The sequence below is a fragment of the Anolis carolinensis genome, unplaced genomic scaffold (genome assembly GCF_035594765.1).
Source record: "Anolis carolinensis isolate JA03-04 unplaced genomic scaffold, rAnoCar3.1.pri scaffold_8, whole genome shotgun sequence".
NCBI classification, from domain to species: Eukaryota; Metazoa; Chordata; class Lepidosauria; order Squamata; family Dactyloidae; genus Anolis; species Anolis carolinensis.
In genome coordinates this window covers 11,201,135-11,225,879 of record NW_026943819.1, presented here as the reverse complement: position 1 = coordinate 11,225,879, position 24,745 = coordinate 11,201,135, and the positions used below count along the sequence as shown (strand labels likewise).

General features: G+C 42.5%; 1 protein-coding gene and 1 long non-coding RNA gene across 3 annotated transcripts; one reads left to right on the top strand and one right to left on the bottom strand.

Moving 5' to 3' along the window:
* Positions 1 to 3,386: 3,386 nt before the first annotated feature.
* LOC134293522 (uncharacterized) lies at positions 3,387 to 21,021 on the bottom strand. Of its 2 annotated transcripts, none has more exons than XR_010000462.1 (4): positions 20,775 to 21,021; positions 16,080 to 16,263; positions 6,745 to 6,906; positions 3,387 to 5,469 (listed from the first exon to the last, which is right to left on the bottom strand). It is a non-coding gene; the product is annotated as an uncharacterized LOC134293522 (long non-coding RNA). The 2 variants fall into 2 exon arrangements; XR_010000461.1 differs by having other exon boundaries at positions 6,765 to 6,906; positions 20,775 to 21,015.
* LOC134293489 (uncharacterized) lies at positions 8,285 to 13,553 on the top strand. Its single transcript, XM_062961167.1, has 2 exons — positions 8,285 to 10,050; positions 13,279 to 13,553. Exons 1-2 carry the CDS (start codon positions 8,503 to 8,505, stop codon positions 13,318 to 13,320), a joined length of 1,590 nt encoding a protein of 529 aa, XP_062817237.1. The 5' UTR covers positions 8,285 to 8,502; the 3' UTR covers positions 13,321 to 13,553.
* Positions 21,022 to 24,745: the final 3,724 nt, after the last annotated feature.

Genomic DNA, 24,745 nt, shown 5'->3' with positions numbered 1-24,745 from the left:
AAGTTATTCCTAATGTTCAGGAGGAATCTTATTTTATGTCATTTGAACCCATTGTTCCGACTCCTAGTTTCCAGGGCAGCAGAAAACAATCCTGCTCTCTCTTCCTTATGATATCCTTTCACTTATTTACACATGACTATCATGTATCCTCTCGACCTTCTTGTCCGCAGGCTAAACATATTCAGCTCTTTAAGCCATTCCTCATACAGCATGGTCTCCAGACCTTTGATCATTTTAGTTGCCTTCCTTTGGACACCTTCCAGCTTGTCAATATCTCTTTTGAACACAGTATTGGACACTGTGTGAGGTGAGGTCTAACCAAAGGAGAATAGAGAGGCACCATGACTTCCCTCGATCTAGATACTATGCTCCTTTTGATGCAGCCCAAAATCCCATTTTTTTTAAGCTGCTGCATCATACTGTTGGCTTATGCTCAACTTGTTGTCCGCGAAGGATCCAATTGGATTGTAGTTACTCACCAGTTTGTGTGCTCTCCTTCTTCTATGTACTCAAGACCAGGTGGTTTCTCAGGTACGGACACCTGGAGAGGAAGGACCACAACAGAACTGGACTGGAATCCTTCATCAGTCTGTTTCTGCTTCGACTCCTCTCCCTCCTGGGCAAGACATTTCTTCAGTTGCTCTAACTGGTAGCAGCTGGGGAGGATGGTATATGCTTGTCAAATTCAGTTTGCTTCTTTCCCCATTGCCTTAGGGCTTGTTGGTCCTCTGCATCACATTATCTGTAATTTCCCTTCCAAAAAAGGTCTAGACCAAGCCAGAAGGGTTATAATTGCCATATAACTCTACTGAACATACAGGGCTTCCTGTTTCCAGCAGGTGTGCTCTCATTAGCATTTCAGATAAGAAAATTCACATTTTTGCACAGCAAGATACTAGCTTTATTAATAACCTTCCTATTTGTATACTTCTCCCCTTTTTAAGGGGCTATTGTATGAAAGTAAATGAACAGTTATTGCTTTGGGGCTTAGTATATTCCATAAATAACTGCTGTTGCTGAAAGGATAAATCTTTCCTCAAATGCTATTGCATTGTATAGTCATGAATATTTTTTTCACATTACGAATAAAGGAAAACACTTTCTAGATTGACAAGAATGAAGAAAGCATAACCGGCGGAAGGAAGTTTCATGCATAAACACATGCAAATGCTGGTTGCGTTTGGCATTGACAGTGCAATTATCCAATTTGCAACTGTTATTAAGCCATAGCCTGGGTCAATGACATTCAACTCATGGCTGAATTGCAGCAAATAAATTTGCACAGCCCTTTTGTTCTTTCTTCAGGAAAATCTCTATTTCCACTGGTCTACTGTTGAAAGCCCTTTGAGTTCAATCAGTCCTATAGACAGTAGTCCTTCAAGGGGCAATATCCTGTTGCAAGATGGTCTTTCTCACCCACTACATTATTCCACCTATTATTCTAAGCAATTGGTATTAGGGGCAGGTTTTGCTGACAACTTTCTAGACTTCACAAACTTCCTCATAAATCCAATGGAGCAGGCTGAAGGTTTAAGTTTGTGTGTTTTGAGTGTTCAGCTCTTAGAAGTCCAATTTTTAATCCTTGTCCAGTTCAGTTTCTTAGTAAAGCTCTCCTTGCAGAAGGGAGGGGGTTGAGATTGCCATTCTTCTTGCTCCTCAGTCTCTAGTTCAGTGGTTCCAAACCTGTGGTCCGTGGACTACCAGTAGTCCCCGAAAACTAAAATATGCTCCACAGCCTCACCATTGCAACTGGTTTCACGGAACCCTCTTATAGTGCCGAGGCAACAAGGATGTCAGGAGGGGAGAGGTTGACTACCCACAAAGGTATGACAACAAGCCTCCTGACTGCTGCTTCTCCTCTTCCTTCCTCCCCCTGAACAGAGCTGTTCCATGTGGCACCTTGGTGTCTTTATTTTTCGGCCTGTTCCTTGGGGTGCTGATTCAGAAAATTGCATTAGATAGACCACATCAGCTCTAGATTATTAAATATGGTTTTCTGTAGGTAAGTAGATAGTAACTACTGGATGGCCTATGTTCCATATCAGAAAGTAGAGCTGATGTGGTTTATCCAATACAATTTTCTGAAACAGAACTCTAGATTACCAAACTGAATCTAAAATTGACAAAAACTGATTAGTAACCCTTTTGGTAGTAATGTTGGAGAGTGGTCCCTGGTCAAAAAAAGAAAAAAAGAAAGAAAGACTGGGAACCACTGCTCTAGTTGAATAGGCTTCCTTTTTTAAATCTGGCTGCTGGTTGTTATGTTTGCTTAGGAAGGAGAGGGAGAGGTCAGGCCAGGAGACTTGAGTTATGCATAAGCTATCTGAATGTTGGCACTTAAAAAAAAAACCAGAGTTATCAAAAATCTGAACAAAAATGTGAATGAAGGACACAGAAAGGGAGTAGGCATAAATCCAAATACAGAACTCCTGCAAACAAACTTCTCCCAGATCAATGTTACTTCCTATGCTATGTGATTGCTTACACACCAAGTCATTTTGTCTGAAGGTTATGTAGGGAGCTGATCTAATGATAGAGATATCAGTCTCTTGGGACCCATTGATTTTCATATTAGGATGGGTGGAACATTCCCAAGGACTATCAAGTTCAAAGAGACTCACACGTACACACAAAATCTCCTCCTGAGAGAAGCACTGTTTGCTGAGAACATGATTATACAAAGCCAGAAGTTTCCTATTCCATAATATAGATGAGAAATACAGATATTAGCTTTGTATTGATTTCCCCGTTCCACCACTTTATTGTTCTGGGCTTTACTCCACTATAAGAACATTCAATAATAGGAACCCTGATGGTCTCAGATCAAAAGCATATTATTAATGCAGGGAGGCCAGTTAGATGCTTATGGGAAACCCAGAATGAGACATGATACCATAAAATAACAGATAAAAAAGATAAAGATAATAGTGATTTCTCAAAAGACTTTTCCCCTATGATGAGCTTCAGTATTTGTGTAATCATTATGTGTCTGGCTACAGGAAGGTAGCCAGACACTCCTCTGATGCTGCCTTCTTGCTGCAAAGCATGGAATGGTAATGAAAGATGCCTTCAAGAGTATGTGGCTTAATGTAGCATAGGAAGGGATATGCCTCAGTATAGCATCGGTCCTCAAGCAGATGTTTCCATGAAGTTGAGGCAAGATTGGATAGCAAGCAAGATTGGTGGTGGCCTACAACTGTCTGACAATGACCTCAAAGCATCTCTCAAGGAGACAGCTCATTTCACATTGCTTGTTTAGTCAACCCAGACATTTAAATCTTTTTGTTATTTGACCTGAAAAGAAATAATAATAATAATAATAATAATAATAATAATAATAATAATAATAATAATAATAATAACAACTTCAAAAGACTCTGGCAGAAACCAGTGCAGGTGGTCCCAGTGGTGATCGGCACACTGGGTGCCGTGCCAAAAGATCTCAGCCGGCATTTGGAAACAATAGACATTGACAAAATTACGATCTGCCAACTGCAAAAGGCCACCCTGCTGGGATCTGCGTGCATCATCCGAAAATACATCACACAGTCCTAGACACTTGGGAAGTGTTCGACTTTTGATTTTGTGATATGAAATCCAGCATATCTATCTTGTTTGCTGTGTCATACAATAAAATAATAATAACAACAACAACAACAACAACAAACAGATTACAAACAGAGGCACAACTATGTGGTACAAATGATTCATTGGAACTTATGCCTCAAGCACCACCTCCCGGCAGTAAAGAACTGGTGAGATCACAAACCTGCAAAAGTATTGGAAAACGAGCAAGCAAAGATACTGTGGGATTTCCGAATCCAGACTGACAAAGTTCTGGAACACAACACACCAGACATCACAGTTGTGGAAAAGAAAAAGGTTTGGATCATTGACAGAGCCGGTCCAACAATGAGGCTAATTAAGCAGTCGCCTTGGGCACAAAACATACGGGGGCGCAGTCGAGACTGCTTTTTCTGTTGATTTGTTGTAAAACATGATGTTTTGGTGCTTAATTTGTAAAATATTAATGTAATTTGATGTTTAATAGGCTTTTCCTTAATCCCTCCTTATTATCCAACATTTTTCGCTTATCCAACGCTTTTATTTTTCAGTGATTGGTTTGCGGGGGGGGGGGGCAAAATTCTGTTCGCCTACACTTGAAAAATACCTAGGGCTGGCTCTGATCATTGATGTTGCCATCCCAGGTGACAGTCACATTGATGAAAAACAACAGGAAAAACTCAGCCGCTATCAGGAACTCAAGATTGAACTTCAAAGACTCTGGCAGAAACCAGTACATTGGGTGCCATCCCAAAAGATCTCAGCCGGCATTTGGAAACAATAGACATTGACAAAATTACGATCTGCCAATTGCAAAAGGCCACCCTGCTGGGATCTGCGCGCATCATCTGAAAATACATCACACAGTCCTAGACACTTGGGAAGTGTTCAACTTGTGATTTTGTGAAACAAAATCCAGCATTTCTATCTTGTTTGCTGTGTTTCTGCAGGCTAAACATGCCAAGGAGCGGCTTAAAGAGCTGGGCATGTTTAGCCTGCAGAAGAGAAGGCTGAGAGGAGACATGATAGCCATGTACAAATACGTGAAAAGTCATAGGGAGGAGGGACCAAGCTTGTTTTCTGCTGCCCTGCAGACTAGGAGACGGAACAATGGCTTCAAACTACAGGAAAGGAGATTCCACCTGAACATCAGGAAGAACTTCCTCACTGTGAGGGCTGTTCGGCAGTGGAACTCTCTCCCCGGGCTGTGGTGGAGGCTCCTTCTTTGGAGGCTTTTAAACAGAGGCTGGATGGCCATCTCTCGGGGGTGCTTTGAATGCGATTTCCTGCTTCTTGGCAGGGGGTTGGACTGGATGGCCCATGAGGTCTCTTCCAACTCTACTATTCTATGATTCTATGATTCATACAACAACAACAACAACAACAACAACAACAACTTTATTTTTATATCCCGCTCCCATCTCCCCAAGGGGACTCGGGGAGGCTCACATGGGCACAAGCCCAACATCAGCATACATTAAAACACAATCACAATTTAAACCAATATAACAATAACAACAATATAACAGCATAAACATCATAAAAACATAACATATCAAGTCGTTTGAGTCTGAGCATAGTGCAAAATATGTAGGGGTAAAACTGTACTGACTCTATGTGAGGGTCAAGGATAAAATATAGGGCGATCAAGGAAGACAGGTAGGTTTCATTTAGAAATTAAAATCAACAAGGGTGAGAGACATTGATAAAGTACAATAGTTGTAACAAGCTAAGTATCTAACTGGGACTATTCATTCGAAGGCACATCGAAATAGCCATATTTTAAGATCCTTACGAAAGATGGACAGGGATAGTGCCAATCCTACAATATTCCTCCTCTTCCTCTTTAAAAAAATCCTTATTCTGCAAGGAAGTCCCAGATGTCATCAAAGATGGTCAGGGTCTCTAAGAAAATGAAAAGAAATAAATCAAACAACAGGAAGAGATGGCCACCGATGTTCTTGTTTGACCTATCTTTAAATAGAACCAACTGATATTTTCTCATGCAATTTTATTATTCTGTAGCATAAATTAATATGGCTCTTAGCTTCTAACTCCTGAAAAATTAGTTCCAACTAATGTGCAAATGGTTACACAGCAACCAAAAGTCAAACTGTAAGATCAGCCCATACATTTAGAACAATTTCCCCTTCTAATTACAGTTGGTAATTATTCCATTTGGAATATGGGTGAAAAGGTTAATGACAAGCAACACGTGACTGTCACTGATTAAAGCGAATTAAAAAATGTTATGTAATTGGCATCAATATTTTCTGGGTGGCAAAAAAAAATCAGACCCTTTTCTTTAACCTCTCTCTTTGCATTTTGATCACACATTATCCTGCAGATAATTGATGGAATCTTGCATTGATTTGGTGACATCATATTTCATTTGTGAATACTGAAAAGCTTGGAGGTAGAACTGGCTGGATCACCAATGGGGTAGTGATATATTTATTTCAGAAGCTTTTCCTCTATGGATGATACCTGCGCCCAACACTGAATTTCTTAAGCAAGACATTTTGATGGCATGAAAAGAAGAAAGTGGTGGAAATCAATGATTGTATAATTAGATGAAATATGTTAGATTGAGACTGCATTGACCTTCCTGTTAAGTAACCATATTTTCTTGATGACTTCCATTGTGGGGAGTAAGACTATTCCTCAACATATACTCATATCTGGTCTTGCATGATTTAAGGCTGAGATTATATGTGGCATGTATTTGAATCTTAAACCCAAAAATCCCCATTGCAGAAACATTTTTCAAAGGACATTTTATTTCTATGACATTCAGCGGTAAGATTACATAGTAATCTACTTCACCATGTACATTTGTTACAAAATTTATATCCAGTGCTTAGGTAATGGCACTGGATACTGCAGAAGGGCAAATGTTTAAAATAGTTGTACAACTGAACAATAAAAGGTTCATGAAACTTTTCATTGTATTAGGGCTTGGCAGTAAAATCAAAGAAAAGCCTGGGTATTTGTTCAGTGAATATGCCAGCTCTAAAATAAAACCTAGTTTAGCAACACTGAAGAAGGGGAGATGAGAATATAATGCCAAAAACAAGAATATAATTTCTCCCCATATAGATAGATACTAGATAGATGATAGATAGATAGATAGATAGATAGATAGATAGATAGATAGATAGATAGATAGATGAAGGTCACCTGTCAACATATGAGGTCACCTGTCAACATATGAGGATTCCATGAATTCCATAGAGTTTTTCTAGGCAAGTAATAATTCCAGTATTGCCAGCTTCTTCCTCTCAAACATAGCCCACAGCACCTGGTATCATTGATGTCACTGAGGGTTCTTCTACACAGGCCCTAAAATGCAGATGAAACCGGAATAAAAGGGGTGGTGGCTAGATTATGTTTGCCAAAAATGTGTGTTATATTGCATTAATAGCTAAAAAGCACATGCAAAAAAGGTGTGTTTAAAATCTGATTTTGGCCAAAAAATGTGCATATTTGCAGCACTACGGTCAAGGAAAACATGTGACTTCATTCTTATACACTGGTGTGGACTTCTCCAGTGCATGTCTCATTTTAAAATCCCAAAACAGTCGACGAGGGCTGCAAACAAATGGAGCCAGGGAGACACAGGTGGCTAAATAAAAGCACCCTTGGAAAGCAATTCTCATGAGAACTCTCTGCAACCATTCCATTGTTTTGATATTTATGAAATTAAACAGAACTTGTTTTAAATCTAGCAGTAATTTTAAATATGTGTCATTTTATTTTGTTATTGCTATGTCAGTCTGTTGAGTCTTTTGATATTGTTGTTATGTATTTATTTTAGCTTTGGTTTTTATATTGTGGTTTATTTTCTGTTAGGTTTTTGATATTATTGTTTATGTATTATGTTGTAATTATGTGTTTTGCACTGTACTTTTATTTCTTGTAAGCCACCCCAAGTCCTGCTCAGAGAGGGGGAGGGATATAAATAAAGTTTATTATTGTTATTATTCCAACCAGGAAGGCTTTGTATCTTTACATTCCATAATCCAAAATATACATAGTTTGTACAATAGATACACAGTTCTCCTCCTTCTACTTAAAGTATTTTCTTGCACTGTATCTTTAGTTATAAAGCAGCATTTGATTCACAAGTTCATGGATTCACACCAAAATCTCTTCTACAGGGAAGCCCCAAAAACTCCTCCAGAATCTCTGTCATTGGGAAACCCACATGCTGTGATTACTTACTTAATTTATATGTCCTTTAACCAATCACCTGCTGCATTACATCATCCTCACTGCAGCCTATTCTTTATTGCTTACAGATCTCATTCATTACTCTGTGATTTACTCAGAACCTACGTATTTCTTAGGCACTCCTGACTTTACAATTAACCAAAAATTTGCCAGATACTTTACCAAACTCTAAAAGGCATCCTCTGCGTTTTGGTGGCAGGAACCTCAGTAGATACTAAAATTAGTGGATGCTCAATTTACATTATATGCGGTAGCCTAGCAAAAAATTGTTCCTTATATTAAAAGGCAGCAGTTTGTTTTTTGGAATATTATTTTTTGGAATATTTTGAAATTGTATATGGTTGAATCTCTTAATTCAGAAGGATAACTTTATATTGGTACAGTTTTTGTTTTACAACACAGCAGCAAAGGACAGCGATCCCAGATTCCAGAAACCCATGGAGATACTAAATGCTATCAATGTCTAAATCCCATTATGCAGTACAATGGTGTCAGAACCCTGCTACTAGAGCCTGGATGTGGCTCTGAGTTTCAGGGTCACTGACATTGATAAGACACCTGCGTCCCAGGACTCGGAGGAGAAACGGCTGATGGACTTGGCGGGGAATTTGCGCGGGGTTTTACTGAGCGGGAAGAGACTGTTCAAATGAGGGGGAGGGTATATAAAGGAGGGTTGGCCGGAGCCTCCCATTCTTGGCTTTTCTGATGTTCATGTTTCCTACAGTAAAAGTTCCTGGTGATACCACGAAGAGTCTCGTGTGTTCATTCAGGAGCGGCTGTGGTGAGCTGACACTAAGCCAAGAATACGGACACCATCCCGCTGTAGCGGTGAGGTGTAACATGCAAGTGGAGGATGAAGAGCTCTTGGGCGCCGGAGGAGGAAGGTCGGAGAGGGCCACTCCCGAGACGGACGCTGAGTTCCACCAGCTGGCGGCCCTGGCGTCATCCACCGCTTATGCCCAGCCAAATGGGGTAACCCAGAGGCGCGGAGTGGTGCGGGGAGATAGCACCGGAGGAGAGGAAGGTTCACCTTCCCCAGGCCCGCAAAAGATGGTGTTTCTGGAGGAGAGGATGTCGGCGATGGAGACCACCCTGGCAGTGATGTCGAGGGCGATGGAGCGCCTGGCGGTTTTGGCGGAGCCGGAGCGAGGAAGGGAACTCCGGGCTAGCTCAATGTGGGACGTGAGCATGGGAAGCAGCCAGGGCTTTGCAGACCTCCCAGCACCGAAGGGAAGGGAAATGCGAAAGGAGCCCGGTGCCCGGCCCAAGATCCAAACGAGCCTGACGCGGGTGGAGGAGAGTGACGACGAAGGGGAAAAGCCTCCGAGAATCCCGGCTACGCTCCCAACTGAGACCCTGGTGCCCCTGGCGAATGCCGGGCGTGGCACAGGACAAAGGGAAGCAGCAGCGGGGCCCACTGGCCCGCAAGGGGGCTTGCGACGGGCGGAGGATTGGGGATTGCCACCACAGGGACCCCTACCGAGACGAGAGGAACTAAGGATCGAGTTTGGGGGAGAGTCCTCTGAACTGGATTTTTTCCTGACCACGGTGAGGGGCTATATGGAGGACAATGCCCACACTTTTAGAACGGAATCCAGCCGGGTACGGGCCATTGGTGCAGTGTTGAAGAGGGGAGCGGCCAGCTGGTACGTTCAACTACACGCGCGGCGCGACCCATGTCTGGGGTCACTCCGACGCTTTATGGGGGCCCTGGAGACCCGTTTCCGAGATCCACTGGAGCAGATCCGGGCGAGGGAGGAGTTGAAGACCGTCTCCCAGGGGCAGAGGTCGGTATCTGAGTATGCGGAGGAGTTCCAATGCCTCGCTGAAAAGGTGCCGGAATGGTCTGCAGTGACAAAGATAGAACTCTTCAAAGAGGGGCTCAGGCGGGAGATCCTCTCCTGGGCGGTGCATCGCGATGAGCCTGACACACTGCGCGGATGGATTCAGCTGGCGGGGCGCATCGAGACATCGCTGGCCCAGGCGAGGAGGCACCGAGGAGGGCTACAGCAGCGGCCGCAGATGAAAGAGGGGAGCCGGAAGGAGGGATCAACCCCAGCCGGGAGGAGAACGGAGCCGACAGGGAACGTGAGCACCAGCAGGAGGGGCTGCTTCGTGTGCGGCCGTTTGGGCCACAGGGCTGCCGAGTGCTGGCAGAGAAAAGGGGAAGGCGGAGGCCCGCCCAAACCAAAAGCCGTGGCAGGGAAACGCGCCGAGGAAGAACCACCGATGAGGCACCACTCGGGGGGGTTGGTAAGTCAGGACAAAGCCATGATAGTGGTCCCCATTCAGCTGGAAAGTGGCAGCAAACAAGCAACCTGCAAAGCATTTGTGGATTGTGGATGTTCCAGGAACATCATCTCCCCTGAATTAGCCGAGGGATTGGGATGCGAAAGAACGAACCTAGAATCCCCAATAGCTTTTTCGCAGTTGGACGGATCCACAGCATCGGGATCATTAGCTAAGTACAGTGCCGAAGATGTAAAGTGTAAGATAGGGAGTTGGGAAGGAAAGGTGTCATTTGTGATATCACAAATAGCCAGCTATAATGTTATACTAGGCATGCCATGGCTGGGGCAGGCCAACCCGCAAATCAACTGGGAGGATAAGAGCATGATCTTCAGGATGAAGTTGGAAGAAGGGAGCCAGGAAGTGGAGAGAGAGCCGGGGAAAAGGGGGGAGGAAGACTCTATCAGGATAGCAGAACTGGCAGATAAATTACCCCCAGAGTATCGGGATTTTGTGGACGTATTTGATGAGAAGGAAGCAGACAGTTTCCCACCGAAGCGGAGAGTTGAAGTGAAGATAGAGCTAGTCCCAGGAGCAGAGCTTCCCAAGGCAAAAATATACCCAATGTCGGCTAGGGAAAAGGAGGAACTGAGAAAATACATTGATAAAAACCTAGCGAGGGGTTTCATAGAGCCTTCAAATTCCCCTCTAGGGGCGCCTGTGTTGTTCAGGCGCAAAAAGGACCAAACGCTGAGGCTCTGCATTGACTACAGGGGCCTGAATGCAATCAGTTCTGGAAATAAATACCCCCTACCTTTAGTGAAGGACTTGATCGCCCAGTTATCGGAGGGACAGATATTCACTAAATTGGACTTAATTGAAGCGTACCATAAACTGCAGATTAAACCAGAGGACAGGTGGAAGACGGCCTTCTCCTGTGCATTCGGATTATTCAATTATCGTGTGCTCCCTTTCGGTTTGTGCGGCGGAGGCGCCGCGTTCATGCAATTAATCAACGAAGTGTTGCATCCATTGTTGTACAAGGGAGTCTTTGTTTTTTTAGATGACATATTGTTAGTATCTCGGACTAAGGAGCAACACATAGAACTAGTCAGGGAAGTCCTGCAAAAGTTGAGAGAAGCAAAACTGTATGCGAAGCTTGCCAAGTGCGAGTTCAATAAAGACCAGATAGACTTTCTGGGGTATAGGATTTCCTCCCAGGGAGTGGCGATGGACCCTGCGAAGGTAGAAGACGTGAGGGGGTGGGAAGCCCCCAAAACACGGAAGCAGCTGCAATCCTTCCTAGGGTTCGCAAACTTCTATAGAACATTTATCAAGGACTTTGCGCGCCTCACTTTGCCATTAACGGATTTGTTAAAGACTAAAGGTAGGGGAGAAACAGCCAAAGTGAAGGCCCCAGGGGCCAAACTGACCTGGACAATAGAATGCCAGGAAGCTTTCGAAGCCCTAAAAAAGCGTTTTACTGAGGAGCCTGTCCTACAGCACCCTGATATGTCTAAAGCCTTTGTATTACATTGCGATGCGTCAGACCGGGCATATGGGGCAGTTCTGCTACAGAAAGACGAGGGGGGGAACCTGAAGCCATGTGGCTATCTGTCAAAAAAGTTTAGCGATACAGAAAAAAACTGGCCGATTTGGGAGAGAGAAGCCTTAGCGATTCTAAAAGCACTAGAGTGCTGGAGACACTTCCTGGAAGGAAGTGGAACACCGTTTGAGGTGTGGACTGACCATAGAAATTTACAGTATCTAAGATCCCCTCGTAAACTATCAGCGAAGCAAATTAGATGGGCCCAATATTTCAGCCGTTTTGATTTCAGACTCAGATTCTTCCAGGGGAAACATAATATACTCGCTGACGCTCTCTCTCGGATGCCTCAGCACGGGGGAGGAATTCAGGAATCTGAAGGGAGTATTTTTCTTGATAAGCAATGGGGCCTGGCAGTACTAACTCGAGCACAAGCGGCCAAAGAAAACAAACGTACTGCCATTTCCACGGGGGGAGGAGAAATATGGGAGGAAGAGTTGAAGCGAGCGTATGGAATGGACAAATGGTTACAAACAAACAAAGAAAAGGGAGAATTGTGTGGGGATTTGGTGTTTGTAAATAAGAAATTGTATATTCCTGAATGTTTAAGACGAGAAATGTTAAGGAAGTACCATGATAACAAGGGTGCGGGTCATCTAGGCCCCACCAGGACTATTAAACTGTTGGCCAAACAATGCTGGTGGCCCGGAATGAGGAAAGACGCCAGGGGGTACGTCACGCAGTGTGAACTATGCGCAGAGGGAAAAACACCACCGGGGAAGCCCCAGGGGCTATTGCAGAAGGTGGTGGAGCCCATGAGGCCATGGGAATGCGTAGCCATGGATTTTGTAGGCGAACTACCCCCCAGCAGAGGCCACAGATACATTTGGACAATATTGGACCTATTCTCAAAACAGGCACACTTTGTGGCTCTGCCAAAACTCCCTTCAGCTGAAAAACTTGCTGATTTGTATGTGAAGCATGTATATCGCCTACATGGGTGTCCCGACAAGATAATTAGTGACCGGGGAGTCCAATTTACTGCAAAATTTTGGGGAAAATTCTTACAGCTGTTAGGAGCAGAAAGGAACCTGAGCTCGGCCTTTCATCCCGCGACCAACGGGGGGGTCGAACGTACCCAACAGACACTGTGCCAATTCTTAAGGATGTACACCAATTATAGACAGGATGATTGGGCGGACCTTCTTCCGTTTGCTGAGATGGCTTTTAACGGGGCCGTACATTCGGCCACAGGTCGTGCCCCATTCGAAATAGTATACGGACAGGAGGTGGCACCTTTCCCCAGGCTACCCGAGTGGAAGGAAGGGGAGGGCCAGACCGACGAGGAATGGCCGGCCAAAATCAAGCAAGGGTGGCAAACCGTGGTAGAGGCATTGCGGGAAACACAAAAGAAGTACAAGCTCTTTGCGGATCGTAGGCGCCGAGAGGGGGACAAATTGGGCGAAGGAGACCTGGTTTGGCTGAGCACAAAAAACCTGAAATTGGGGTTCCCATCCAAGAAATTGGCTCCACGCTATATAGGGCCATTCAGGGTAGCAAAAAGAATAAACGAAGTGACCTATGAGCTGAGGCTACCAAAGGACCTAGGAAAGGTACACCCGGTATTCCATTGCAGCCTGTTAAAAAAGTATAAAGGAACTCTGGACAGCGGAGAACAATAGTTGTGTTTAATCTTTTCCTTCCAGGACGAAGGGGAGGAGGACGCCATGTCAGAACCCTGCTACTAGAGCCTGGATGTGGCTCTGAGTTTCAGGGTCACTGACATTGATAAGACACCTGCGTCCCAGGACTCGGAGGAGAAACGGCTGATGGACTTGGCGGGGAATTTGCGCGGGGTTTTACTGAGCGGGAAGAGACTGTTCAAATGAGGGGGAGGGTATATAAAGGAGGGTTGGCCGGAGCCTCCCATTCTTGGCTTTTCTGATGTTCATGTTTCCTACAGTAAAAGTTCCTGGTGATACCACGAAGAGTCTCGTGTGTTCATTCAGGAGCGGCTGTGGTGAGCTGACACAATGGTGTAGTAAAAGTGGCAGTACAAGTGGTATCAAACTATAAAAATTAAGTTGTGTAAAAGACACTATAGTCTTCAGGGTGGCATTCAGCTCCACAGAAGGACTCAGATACAGGTCTTTCCACTTTTTCACTTGTGCAACATGGAATTTCATTTTAATCACTATAAATCATAAAATAATTTATCTTGTCATGCTATTTAGTTCTTTGTCAAACCTTACCAGCATCTGATGAATTAAATGAAGAGAACTTATCCTGACATTTGTAGCCCTCAACAAAATATTTCACGCAGGTTAGAGTTAAATGACTATTTGGATGGGGAAATGTCACTAAATGGAGAGATCAATACTTAACCACATTTTGGAAAATGTCCAGATTCAGTTTCTGCCCAAGCCCCAGTTGCATATTTATCTCTTACCTTGCAAAGACTACAATGAACAACAAATATCCATCTGACACTCAATGATCTTGTCTTGGTTCTGCAAACTAGTATTACACTTTGAACTCAATTTTCACCGACTTACTTACTTAGGTGATCCCTTGTAGTTCGAGGATGATGGTCTTCCAGACGTGGGGTCCTGTGGGTGGGTTCTTAGGTGACTGAAGAGACCTATTCTTAATCTGCATGTTCTACCACAGTGAGGACATCGGTTTCCAGGTGAAAGGCGATCCCTGTCAGGGTTGGCTTGACGCTCCTTCCTCTTGGCACGTTTCTCCCTTAAGCCCTCCGTTCGTGCCTCTTCGAACTCCGCAGCACTGCTGGTCACAGCTGACTTCCAATTAGAGCTCTCAAGGGCCAGGGCTTCCCAGTTCTCAGTGTCTATGCCACAGTTTTAAAGGTTGGCTTTAAGCCCATCTTTAAATCTCTTTTCCTGCTCACCAACATTACGTTTCCCGTTCTTGAGTTGGGAGTAGAGTAACTGCTTTTTGAGACAGTGGTAGGGCATTCGGACTACATGGCCAGTCCAGCAGAGTCGATGGCGTAGGAGCATCGCTTCAATGCTGGTGGTCTTGCTTCTTCCAGCACGCTGACATTTGTCTCTCTTCCCAAGAGATTTGCAGGATTTTTCCGAGGCAACACTGTTGGAAACACTCCAGGAGTTGAGTGTGACGTCTGTAGACCGTCCACGCTTCGCAAGCGTACAGCAGGGTTGGGAGGACAAGCACCTTGGTATCTCTACGGATGTCCCGATCATCAAACACTCTCTGCTTCATTCGGAAAAATGCTGCACTCGCAGAGCTCAGGCGGTGTTATATTTCAGTGTCAATGTTGACTTTTGTGGAGAGGTGGCTGCCAAGGTAGTGGAAATGGTCAACATTTTCTAATGTTACACCATTAAGTTGTATTCCTGGCATTGCAGAGGGATTAGCTTGTGCCTGTTGGAAGAGCACTTTGATTTTCTCGATGTTCAATGAGAGGCCGAGCTTCTCGTATGCTTCTGCGAAGGTGTTTAGAGTGGCTTGTAGGTCTTCTTCTGAGTGCACACAGACTACGTTATCATCGGCATATTGGAATTCTATAATAGATGTTATGGTGACCTTGGTTTTGGCTTTCCATCTGCTGAGGTTAAATAGCTTGCCATCTGTCTGATACATGATTTCCACTCTGGTGGGAAGCTTATTGAATATGAGGCTGAAAATGGGATATTTGAAAAGCGACTGAAAAATTGGGACACCGATGTCCTTGACAAACTGGGATAGTTGGAAAGTATGTTGATATCTTCCAGTTCTACACTTCTTGTCTAAATATATTTATTTTGGCACACTCACTGTTTTGACTTTCTTTTGAGAGAGAAAAAGTGGCATACAAACCATCACCACCACCATCATCCCAATACCTGAAGGAAGTCAGTGCACTACAGGCAAAAACTGTTCAGCCGACTTTTGTTCAATATGATCCAGCAGAACCACTCTACATACCATTTAAGAATGGGCTTAAATAAATAACCCGACATCCCATATGGCAACCCAGCATGCCTCTTCCTGTGAGAAGAGGCAAAAGTGTATTCAACCCAGCAAACACTGCAGTGCAACTGCGCCAAATGTTAATTGTTGATATTTGATTCAAGTCAATTGGATCCCAACTAATTTGTAGGTGATGTCTGAAGAGAGAGACACTAAAGCGTGAAGTAACTCTGTGCTAGATCATCTCTTAAATCAACCTGCATCAGCAGGGCTTTGCGTGAAATTGGCTCGTATTGACTGAAAGGGGCATAGAACCAGAACCTTTTCATCTAAAGTCAGAGGATTTCTGCCAAAGGTATTATTTGGAAACTCACTTTCATAAAACCATTCCCAGCACCAGGAGGAGCAATGCTGAAATGGCTCTTTTGCTATATGCAGTTTTAAAGCACCTGCATTGTTTGAATGCCAATGTCAGCAACTCCAAAGCTATAAAACACAGATGTAAAAAAAGGAGGAAAAATCCACATATTTGAAATGATATTTGAACATTACTTTTCTTGGTGTGACTCACCTGCATTCGAGTGAGGTGGGTGCTGTTCAGCATCATCTACAGGTGGTAAATGCCATTTCAATTAGCTATAACTCCACAGGGAGAGCATATGGAGTGGTGCGGCAACAAGAATAATGAGATTTTGGTGACAGAAGTATATGCCTTTCTTTTCTTTAGCGTAAAATGCTGAGAGGAATATGAGAGCCTGGAAAATTGCAAGAACATTTTAATCTTTACCTTTCCTATAATTGTTCCTAAGAAGAAGAGAACTGCAGAGAGAATATCCCATTGTACATCGGACATATTTGTCTCTCTAAATGTATTGAGCATCTCTGTACAACACAGGGGCTTTTTAAATTATTATTTTAATGGGCATGTTCCACAGACCTGTGGCAGTCTAGCAAGAAGTGTGACATTTAAAGGGCATTCAACCTTTCAAACTGTGTATATTACACTATCCAGAACCAGTGTGGTGTAGTAGTTTAGAGGCCCTTCTACACAGGCCCTACAATGCAGAAGAAACTGGGATAAAAGGGGGTGGGGTTACTAAATGATATTTGCCGAAAATGTGCATCGGATCACATTAACAACAAAAAAACACGTGTTAAAAAGATGCACTTAAAATCATTTTCGCATCACTATATATCTCTGCACTCAAGAAAAACATGTGACTTCATTCCTATATGCTGATGTGGACTGCTTCAGAGCATGTGCATATTTCAAAATCCTGAAACTGCTGATGAAGGCTGTAAACAGTGTAGCCAAGGATGCACAGGTGGCTAAATGGAAGCACAATTGAAAAAAAATTCCCAGAGAGAATGGTTCTCTCTGCAACCATTCCTTTGTTCATTGGGTGACCTTGGGCAAGTCACACTTTTTCAGCCTCAAGCTCTATGAACAAATGTGCTCCAAGACACACACACACACAAAATCCCTAAAACTATAGATAATAGCAAACCCTACATATTTATTATTTCTGGACTGAAGCCATACAGTGGAATAACACTGGACAACCCCAAACAATCTTCCTAGTTGGAGCTGTGATGTAACACCTCCAGAGCAACTTCCGATTTTGCTGGATTCAGATGCAGCACATAAATGCTGGTCAGAGCTCATGGGAAGCTGCCATCTGGAAGAACACTGACATTATTGGTATGTTCTTTGTTTGAAATTATAGGCAAAGTAGTAGTAATGTATTCATTGTGGATCTCTATTTACTACAATGTATTTATTGCAGAGCTCTATTTACTGCAACAAAACTGGAAATCTGCTCTCTTTGGGGACACAGAGGACACAGCAGTATAAAGAGAGTAGGACGAGAAGTTTTTTCCACTGGTATTTATGGCTAAGTTCCAATGAATGTAATTATTGTGATTTACCTTGGAGGTATTGGTGATGAGAGTGTGAACAAAATCAGGGATTCGATCTACATGCAAAGAGACTTAGTTTAGGTAGTAGTTCCCCCCATTATCCTTTTACTTTTTTGAATTAATTGCATAGTAATACATGCCAAATAAACGAGACAGCATCTAACATATGAAAAATTTATGAAGATGCTTGAAAAAGGCATTTTTCTTAACAGGAAATCTTTTTTTGAAATATACCCATTTTAAATCAAATTACAAAAGGGGATTTCATGTTTAGCATTCCAACTTCTAAGGACTATCACTGTTAATACTTTTTCCTTCACTTAGGGTTTCAGGCAGAGACCAAATGAGAGTATGCAATGTATTTCCCACCAGTTCTCCCATTGGTTGTAATAATTCACAGACACTATTTAGATAGAATCCCAGAAAAGAAAATTGACTTTTTTGAAGGATCAGTTGGGGTCAACATGGATGGTACAACTTGAGAAGAAAATAACAGTAGCAGCAAGTGGACACTCTTTGGTTTTTGTGATGTTTTGGTGTCCTAGTTTTCAAGCATGAGCAAAAGAGCTTTCTTTTGAGTCAATAAGACAAAGCTTAGTGCTTTGTTATCTAAAGTTCTCAACTAGCAACCTTTCCTGTAATAAATTCCTTACCTTTCCCTCTGCTGTCTCAGTCAATACCAGACAAAAATGGCACACTTTGGCTATCATTATAAAAACAATAGCACTATTCTGTGATAACTGCACAGCTGAAAAGTTCACTCTCTGACTCTTTCCCCAATACCATCCTTGTTACTTCTGTACCAAAAGATGAAGAAGTAAAAACCATGCACACATTAGGAGGCTGTAATGCAGTCTTGCTTCCAAAGGCTTCTCGGTGGGTTTTAAACTTTTGCTTTGATCTCAGCAGTATATGTATATTCTACAAGTCAATCTTAATGTATCCCTAGAATCTTGTTCAAATATTTATTTCTATTGTTTTTGCAGACATGAATTAGATGGGTATGTTTATAGATACACAGGCTATAGCTTTCTGTAGTGTGTCTTACAGTTTGGAAGGATTCATAACAAATAGTCTAGCAAATAGACATTCAAGTAGTCAATACCTAAAATGTTCAGTGGGAATAACATCTAATTTTTTAAAAAGTGTTATTAGCTGGACTCTGGGGGTGCATCTACATCCCACAATTAACACAGTTGGACGCCACTTTAACTGTCATTACTCAATGCTATGATGCCATGTCCTCAGCCTTCTCTGCCATAGAGTGTTGATGCCACATCAAACTACAACTCCAGGGGTTCCATAACCTTGAGCCATGGAAGTGGTATCAAACTACATTAATTCTACAATGTATATCCATCCTGAGTTCATACATTTTACTCCATAGACAGGAAGGTGATAAAATAATGTTCTAGGGAAGCATTGCAGTTTTGCCATCTTTATGAATTAACAACTTGTTGCAAACAATGGAAGTCAAATTTATTCATTGCTTTCTTCTTTTTTATCTTTTGGTTTTGGCCCAGCATACCTGTACGAACATATCTCCTTCTATGAATCATCTTGGAGATTAAGATCTTCTGGGGAGGCCGTGCTCTTAGTCCCACCTCCTTCGCAGGCGCAATTGGTAGGGATGAGAGACAAGGTCTTCTCAGTGGTGGCCCCATGGCTATGGAACTCCCTCTCCAGCAAATTTAGATTAGCCCCCTTCCTCCTGACCATTAGAAAGAAACTAAAAACATGGCTGTGGAACCAAGCCTTTGGACAGTAATAAGTGATATGGAATAAGTATAGTTAGGACTGGAATGGCTACTGGACTATGATTTTGGATTGTGTGATTTTAATAATCGGTTTTAATGTTTAGATATTTTAACTTTATGGTTTTAATGCATATGTTTATTATATTTGTCTGTTTATGTGACATTGAATTGTTGCCTACTTGTTGTAAGCCACTCTGACTCCTTTTCGGGGTGAGAAGGGCGGGGTATAAATATAGCAAATAAATAAATGAATATAAATCTTTTCTTTTCCTTTCCATGTTCTCTCTGTTTCTTTTTATCATTAGCATTATATGCAATATATAGTATCGGAAATAGTTAATACCATATCGAAGGGGTCTAGGGACCTCTTCACACAGATCTTTCAGGCCGTGCCATTGCAATCGATGAAAGAGAAGGCACTCGGGGTGGCTTGTGGTGCCCCATGTGCCCTCCGTCCTCCCCTCATCGCATGGAGGGGATGAGAGAGGATGCATTGGCACCCTTTCCCTCCCCCATCAGATAGCAGAAAGGGCAGTAATGCACAGCTATAAGAAAAAATGGGTTCCCAAGGACTTGATTCTAGAAGTTGTTACTCCTTCTAAGGGTATTGATTTTCAGATCAAATTATTACAATGTGAATCATTTTGGATTTTCACTCTCCAGAAAGAATTCCCTAAAAATTTGAATGCTACCAACTCTTATGATTTTTTTTTTTTGTAAATCTGTTGTATTTCTTTAAATGCGACTCATGAGTTCAATGTTACACACTGCTTTGTAGAATACCTGTGTGAGTTTCTTGGCTATTTAAATAACAGGTTGAGCCATTTAGGCTCATACTCGCAGTAGAATAAAACCTTATGCAGAGTATCTTTGATTTGAAACAGAACGCTTTGTAAATATAGACATAATATCTTTTCATTATTTTATTTTTATCCATTCTGTGTTTAATGTATCAAGAGAACAACTTGTAAGCCACTGTATGTTCCCAATAGGTTCCACGACATCTATGAAAGACTGTATGGTTTATTGAGTACATGCTTGAATTGTTTGAATTAAGTAACAAAAGTAAGTAGTATGTATTAATTATGCCGTCACACCCAGGCACCTTTTAAAGCTTTAAGATGTGCTTCTTCCTTTGTCCAGGTGAACTGTGGGGGGCCTTACTTAGAAGCTCTGGAAATCCCAGTAACCAAAGGCACTTCAAGTTGAACAATCAAACAAAATTTTATTTTCACAAAGTCCTTGGCAGACTTGGCACACGTAGTTAAGGTTGCAAATATAAACAGTCAACTTATAAAACCTTGCAGCTGTTCCTTGCTTTTCCCCTTTAGTTGCTGGGTTAACTTCCACCAAAGGCAAAGAGATCTTGAGATCCTCTTTACCCTAGCCCTGAGCTGCTATCAAAAAGAGCAGGTCTATCACTATATAAGCTCAAAGCTAGTTTTTGAGGCGAAGTTGGTAGGGCTTCTTCCAATGGCAAAGAAATCTGGAGATGTTCTCTGCCCCAGCGCTAAGCTACTATTTTTAGAAAGAGCAGGTATTTCCCTATTTATGCTCAGCACTGGTTTTAAAGGCAGGTCAGTACTTACGATGGCTTTGTCAGAGATGGCCTGGCTTGGCCACACAAGCACATCTGAGTTCTTTTTCTTTCTGTCTAGAAGGCAAGAGGCTTCTCAAAATGGAGCCTTCTTTCCCCAGGAAAAGAGGCGGTCTCCAGAACAAAAAGATACATTTGCAGGCTGCCAGCAGCAAAGCTTTTTAAACAGGCTACAAACTCTGCTAATGGCTAAACTATCAGGTTGTTGCAGAATCTGCAACAGCCCTGGAAGAAATGCAAAGAGGTGCTATTCCTGCAACTATGAAAAAATGCAAACCAAGCCTCTGAGACATGGAACATTAATAGTTGTTAATTTTACTAAGCCAGAAAACACTTTGTACAATTGTATTAATGTTACCCAATACTTGCAGACCCTACCACCAGACGAAGACCGGTTGTGGATCAGGGATCTACCCTTCTTTGAAGAAGAAACAAGAAAATAACCAAGGAAGTTGATTACCATTATCATACTGTGAATGCAACAGTTTGATTGGTTTTTGTAACCATTTATCTGAAATGTATATTTGTTTATTGTGTATAATACAATATTTAATGATATTTAATACATTGTTATGATTCCTTTCAGTCATGCACAGCAGCATGTGTTACCCCACTGCCCTTTTCTCTATCACACGGGGAAATGGGGAGGAAAGTGTGGATAGCTCCATAGAAACTACCCAAAATACCCCCCCCCCCCCAATAGCCTTTTAGCGCTTCTCCCCGACTTTGGGAGGAATGTGCGTGGGTCCTGCTATGTGTCATGTGATGGTGCACGGCAGGCCCTGTCCTTGCCACAAAGGCAAAACGGGGCAAAAATGCCCTGAGCGAAGAGATTGTAGGTCTCTACAATATTTAAAAGGGTTGTGTGCAAAATAGCTATAAGTTCTCTGAAAGCCCTTACTCCATCTCTATTTCATCATTAGCCTATTGTTCAATTCCCTTTAGTTAATTATGGAACAAAGTTTTCCCGCATATTTGATATTGTTTTCGCTTTCTGAGGTCCTTGTGCATTAATGGTATATTAAAACGCTGACAAATGCTCTTGGGTCTTTTAGCTAAAGCTGTCATAATAATAAATTATTCATATTATAGGATGAAAGTCAAAGGCACATAGCTCCATAATGACCCTGTTGACATCTCCTTTAAAGCTAATGCTTTATTTAAGAATGTTAAAATCACAAACTTGAGCTTATTAGTTAAGAATCAAGAGGTGGAAGGGTACTAAAAATGCCATTTTTCACCACAATGCTACAGAACCAGAGGATGAAGTATAAATATTCCCTCTGGTACCACTTGAGAAGATACAGGTTCCTCTACGGTAGAGTATATGATTTTTCCCCCATGTATTTGAGCCTCATTGTGTACTGATAACATACTTATTTATTCATTTCCAAATGGATGCTACACTGCCAACTAATAAAAATGAGATGCCCTATCATTATCACGGACACATGAACAGTCCCCAAATCAAAATGAAACCCACACAGAATAGACTAAATATATTCCAAAAGTGCTCACACAAAGAGTAGGAATGGGGATACATATGCATTTTCCTAAGAGTAATGTTGTTTTGGTCTCTGTCCTGTGTGATTAATGTGTATCTTATAGAAATGCTTTGATATGTATCTTTTACGGAACTGCATTTTAATATGTGTGTTTGTAGAATTTTTATAGTATTTGTGTGATGTGACCCACCTTGAGCCATGAGGAGGGGCAGGTAGGAAAGAAAATAACAATAACAACTATAATAAAGTTCCATCTGTTTTTTATTCGCCCGTAATAGGGTGGTGGGCTTCCCAGGCTCCCCTTTCCATCATTTTAGGTATTTAAGTTCTTTTACTCTAGAGGAGGGGTTCTCAGTTGCAGGCAGGCACACGTTTTCAGGACGCCTCTTACGTATTTCTACTCTAGAGGAGGTGCTCGCCTGCGGGCAGGCGTGCGCGTTTTCTGGGCCTGCACACCACGCATGCACTCTCTCAAGGCAAGGAGGCAAGTTTTTACTGTCTTACTCTAGAGGAGGTTCTCGGCTGCAGGCAAGCATGCACACTGTGCTTGCATGCCACACATTTATTTACAGTATTTATATTCCGCCCTTCTCACCCCGAAGAGGACTTTGGGTGGATCACAGTGTACACATACATGGCAAACATTCAACGCCATATGAACATAGAGACAGAGACAAAGACAGAGACACAGAGACAATTTCACCTTCTCCAACTTCCTGAGGGGATGCTCGATTCCGGCCACAGGGGGAACAGCTGCTTCATTATCCACTGTGACTCCAAGTCCTTGGATACTTTCTCATTCCAAACGCTGCTGGATTATTTTTATGGTGTCGAAATTAGTTAAATTAGCTTCTCCAAATTAAGTAAAAGTAAAGGTTTCCCCTGACGTTAAGTCCAGTCGTGACCGACTCTGGGGGTTGGTGCTCATCTCCATTTCTAAGCCGAAGAGCCGGTGTTGTCCATAGACATCTCCAAGGTCATGTGGCCGGCATGACTGCATGGAGTGTTGTTACCTTCCCGCCAGAGCGGTATCTATTGATCTACTCACATTGGCATGTTTTTGAACTGCTAGGTTGGCAGGAGCTGGGGCTAACAGCGGGCGCTCATTCCCCTCCTGGGATTTGAACCTGGCACCTTTTGGTCTGGAAGTTCAGCAGCTCAGCGCTTTAACACTCTGTGCCACCAGGGGCCCCCTCCCCACATTAGTCGTACCTAAATTTCCTATTTGATAGATGCAACTATCTTTCGGGTTGCTTAGTTTCAACACCGAGCAGGGCTATTTTTTTAATGGTCAGGTGCTCACTCCTAAATGGGCTGGCCTCGAACTCATGACCTCTTGGTCATAGCGATTTATTGCAGCTGGCTACTAACCAGCCTGCAACGCATGCACACTCTCTTTCCAAGGCAAGGAGGCATGGGGCGCCACATGCTCATGAAAGCAGAGGAGGAACCAATAATCGGCTTCCACTTGTTTTCGTAGCAAGCTAATTTTTGTAAATAATAATAATAATAATTTTAATTTTATACCCCGCCTCCATCTTCCCGGGGGACTCAGGGCGGCTTACAAATACAAAACAAGCCTACAATAATATCAAGTACCGAAAAACGTGCAAATGAAAATTAAAAAGACATAAAATAAAGTCATAATCATTAATAAAACACAAGTTAAAACACAGTAAAGGGGAAAGGGTTCTTATTATGTGCTTCCAAAGGTAACGAAAGTAATGAAATAATGAAGGAAAATGGGTTCTGCACAGAACTCTAGTGTGGACCATGGGAACCACCATAAACGGACTCCAGCTTGTATGCAGTCCTCAGGTAATGCAATGTCCACCTTGGCACTTGAAAATCAGTCTTCCAAGCTCTGAATGATGCTATATAATCCTCTCGATTTCAGGTCTTACTCCCCAACGCATCTACTTTGAATTGCACTTTTATAACAAAATGTGCCCTAAACACTCCTGCTCAGGTATACAAAGCTGTGTTCTCAGAAGCAAGAGTTCAGCTTCCCGAGATAACCCCTGAATTTTGATTGTGAAAGAAAAGCTTTGGGCTGAGAGGTTCCTTGGAGAGTTTGCACAGCTTATTTCCAAATAAATGTGTTTAGAAACATGGGGCTAGACTGCTCTTGGCTGTCTTTTCTGATTGACTGAATTTTAGCGCAGGAAAAGAACTCAGTGTCAGATATTGTATAGAATTAAATAAAACATTTGTAAAGCTCAAACTGGGATTCTAAAACCATGGATTTACAAAGCCTTCTGGGACATAGCCATCTGCACAGTTAAGCCTCACAATTTATTTAGGCCTTTTTTGTGGGCCCCAGTGAGTTTTTAAACATTATCTGATAAACATAACAGCATTAACCTCTTTTTCATTACCCATAAAATATGAATGAAAGGATCAAGCTCATGCCATCCAGGGCTCATTCAAAGGAATCAATAACCTGAGTTTCTTTCTG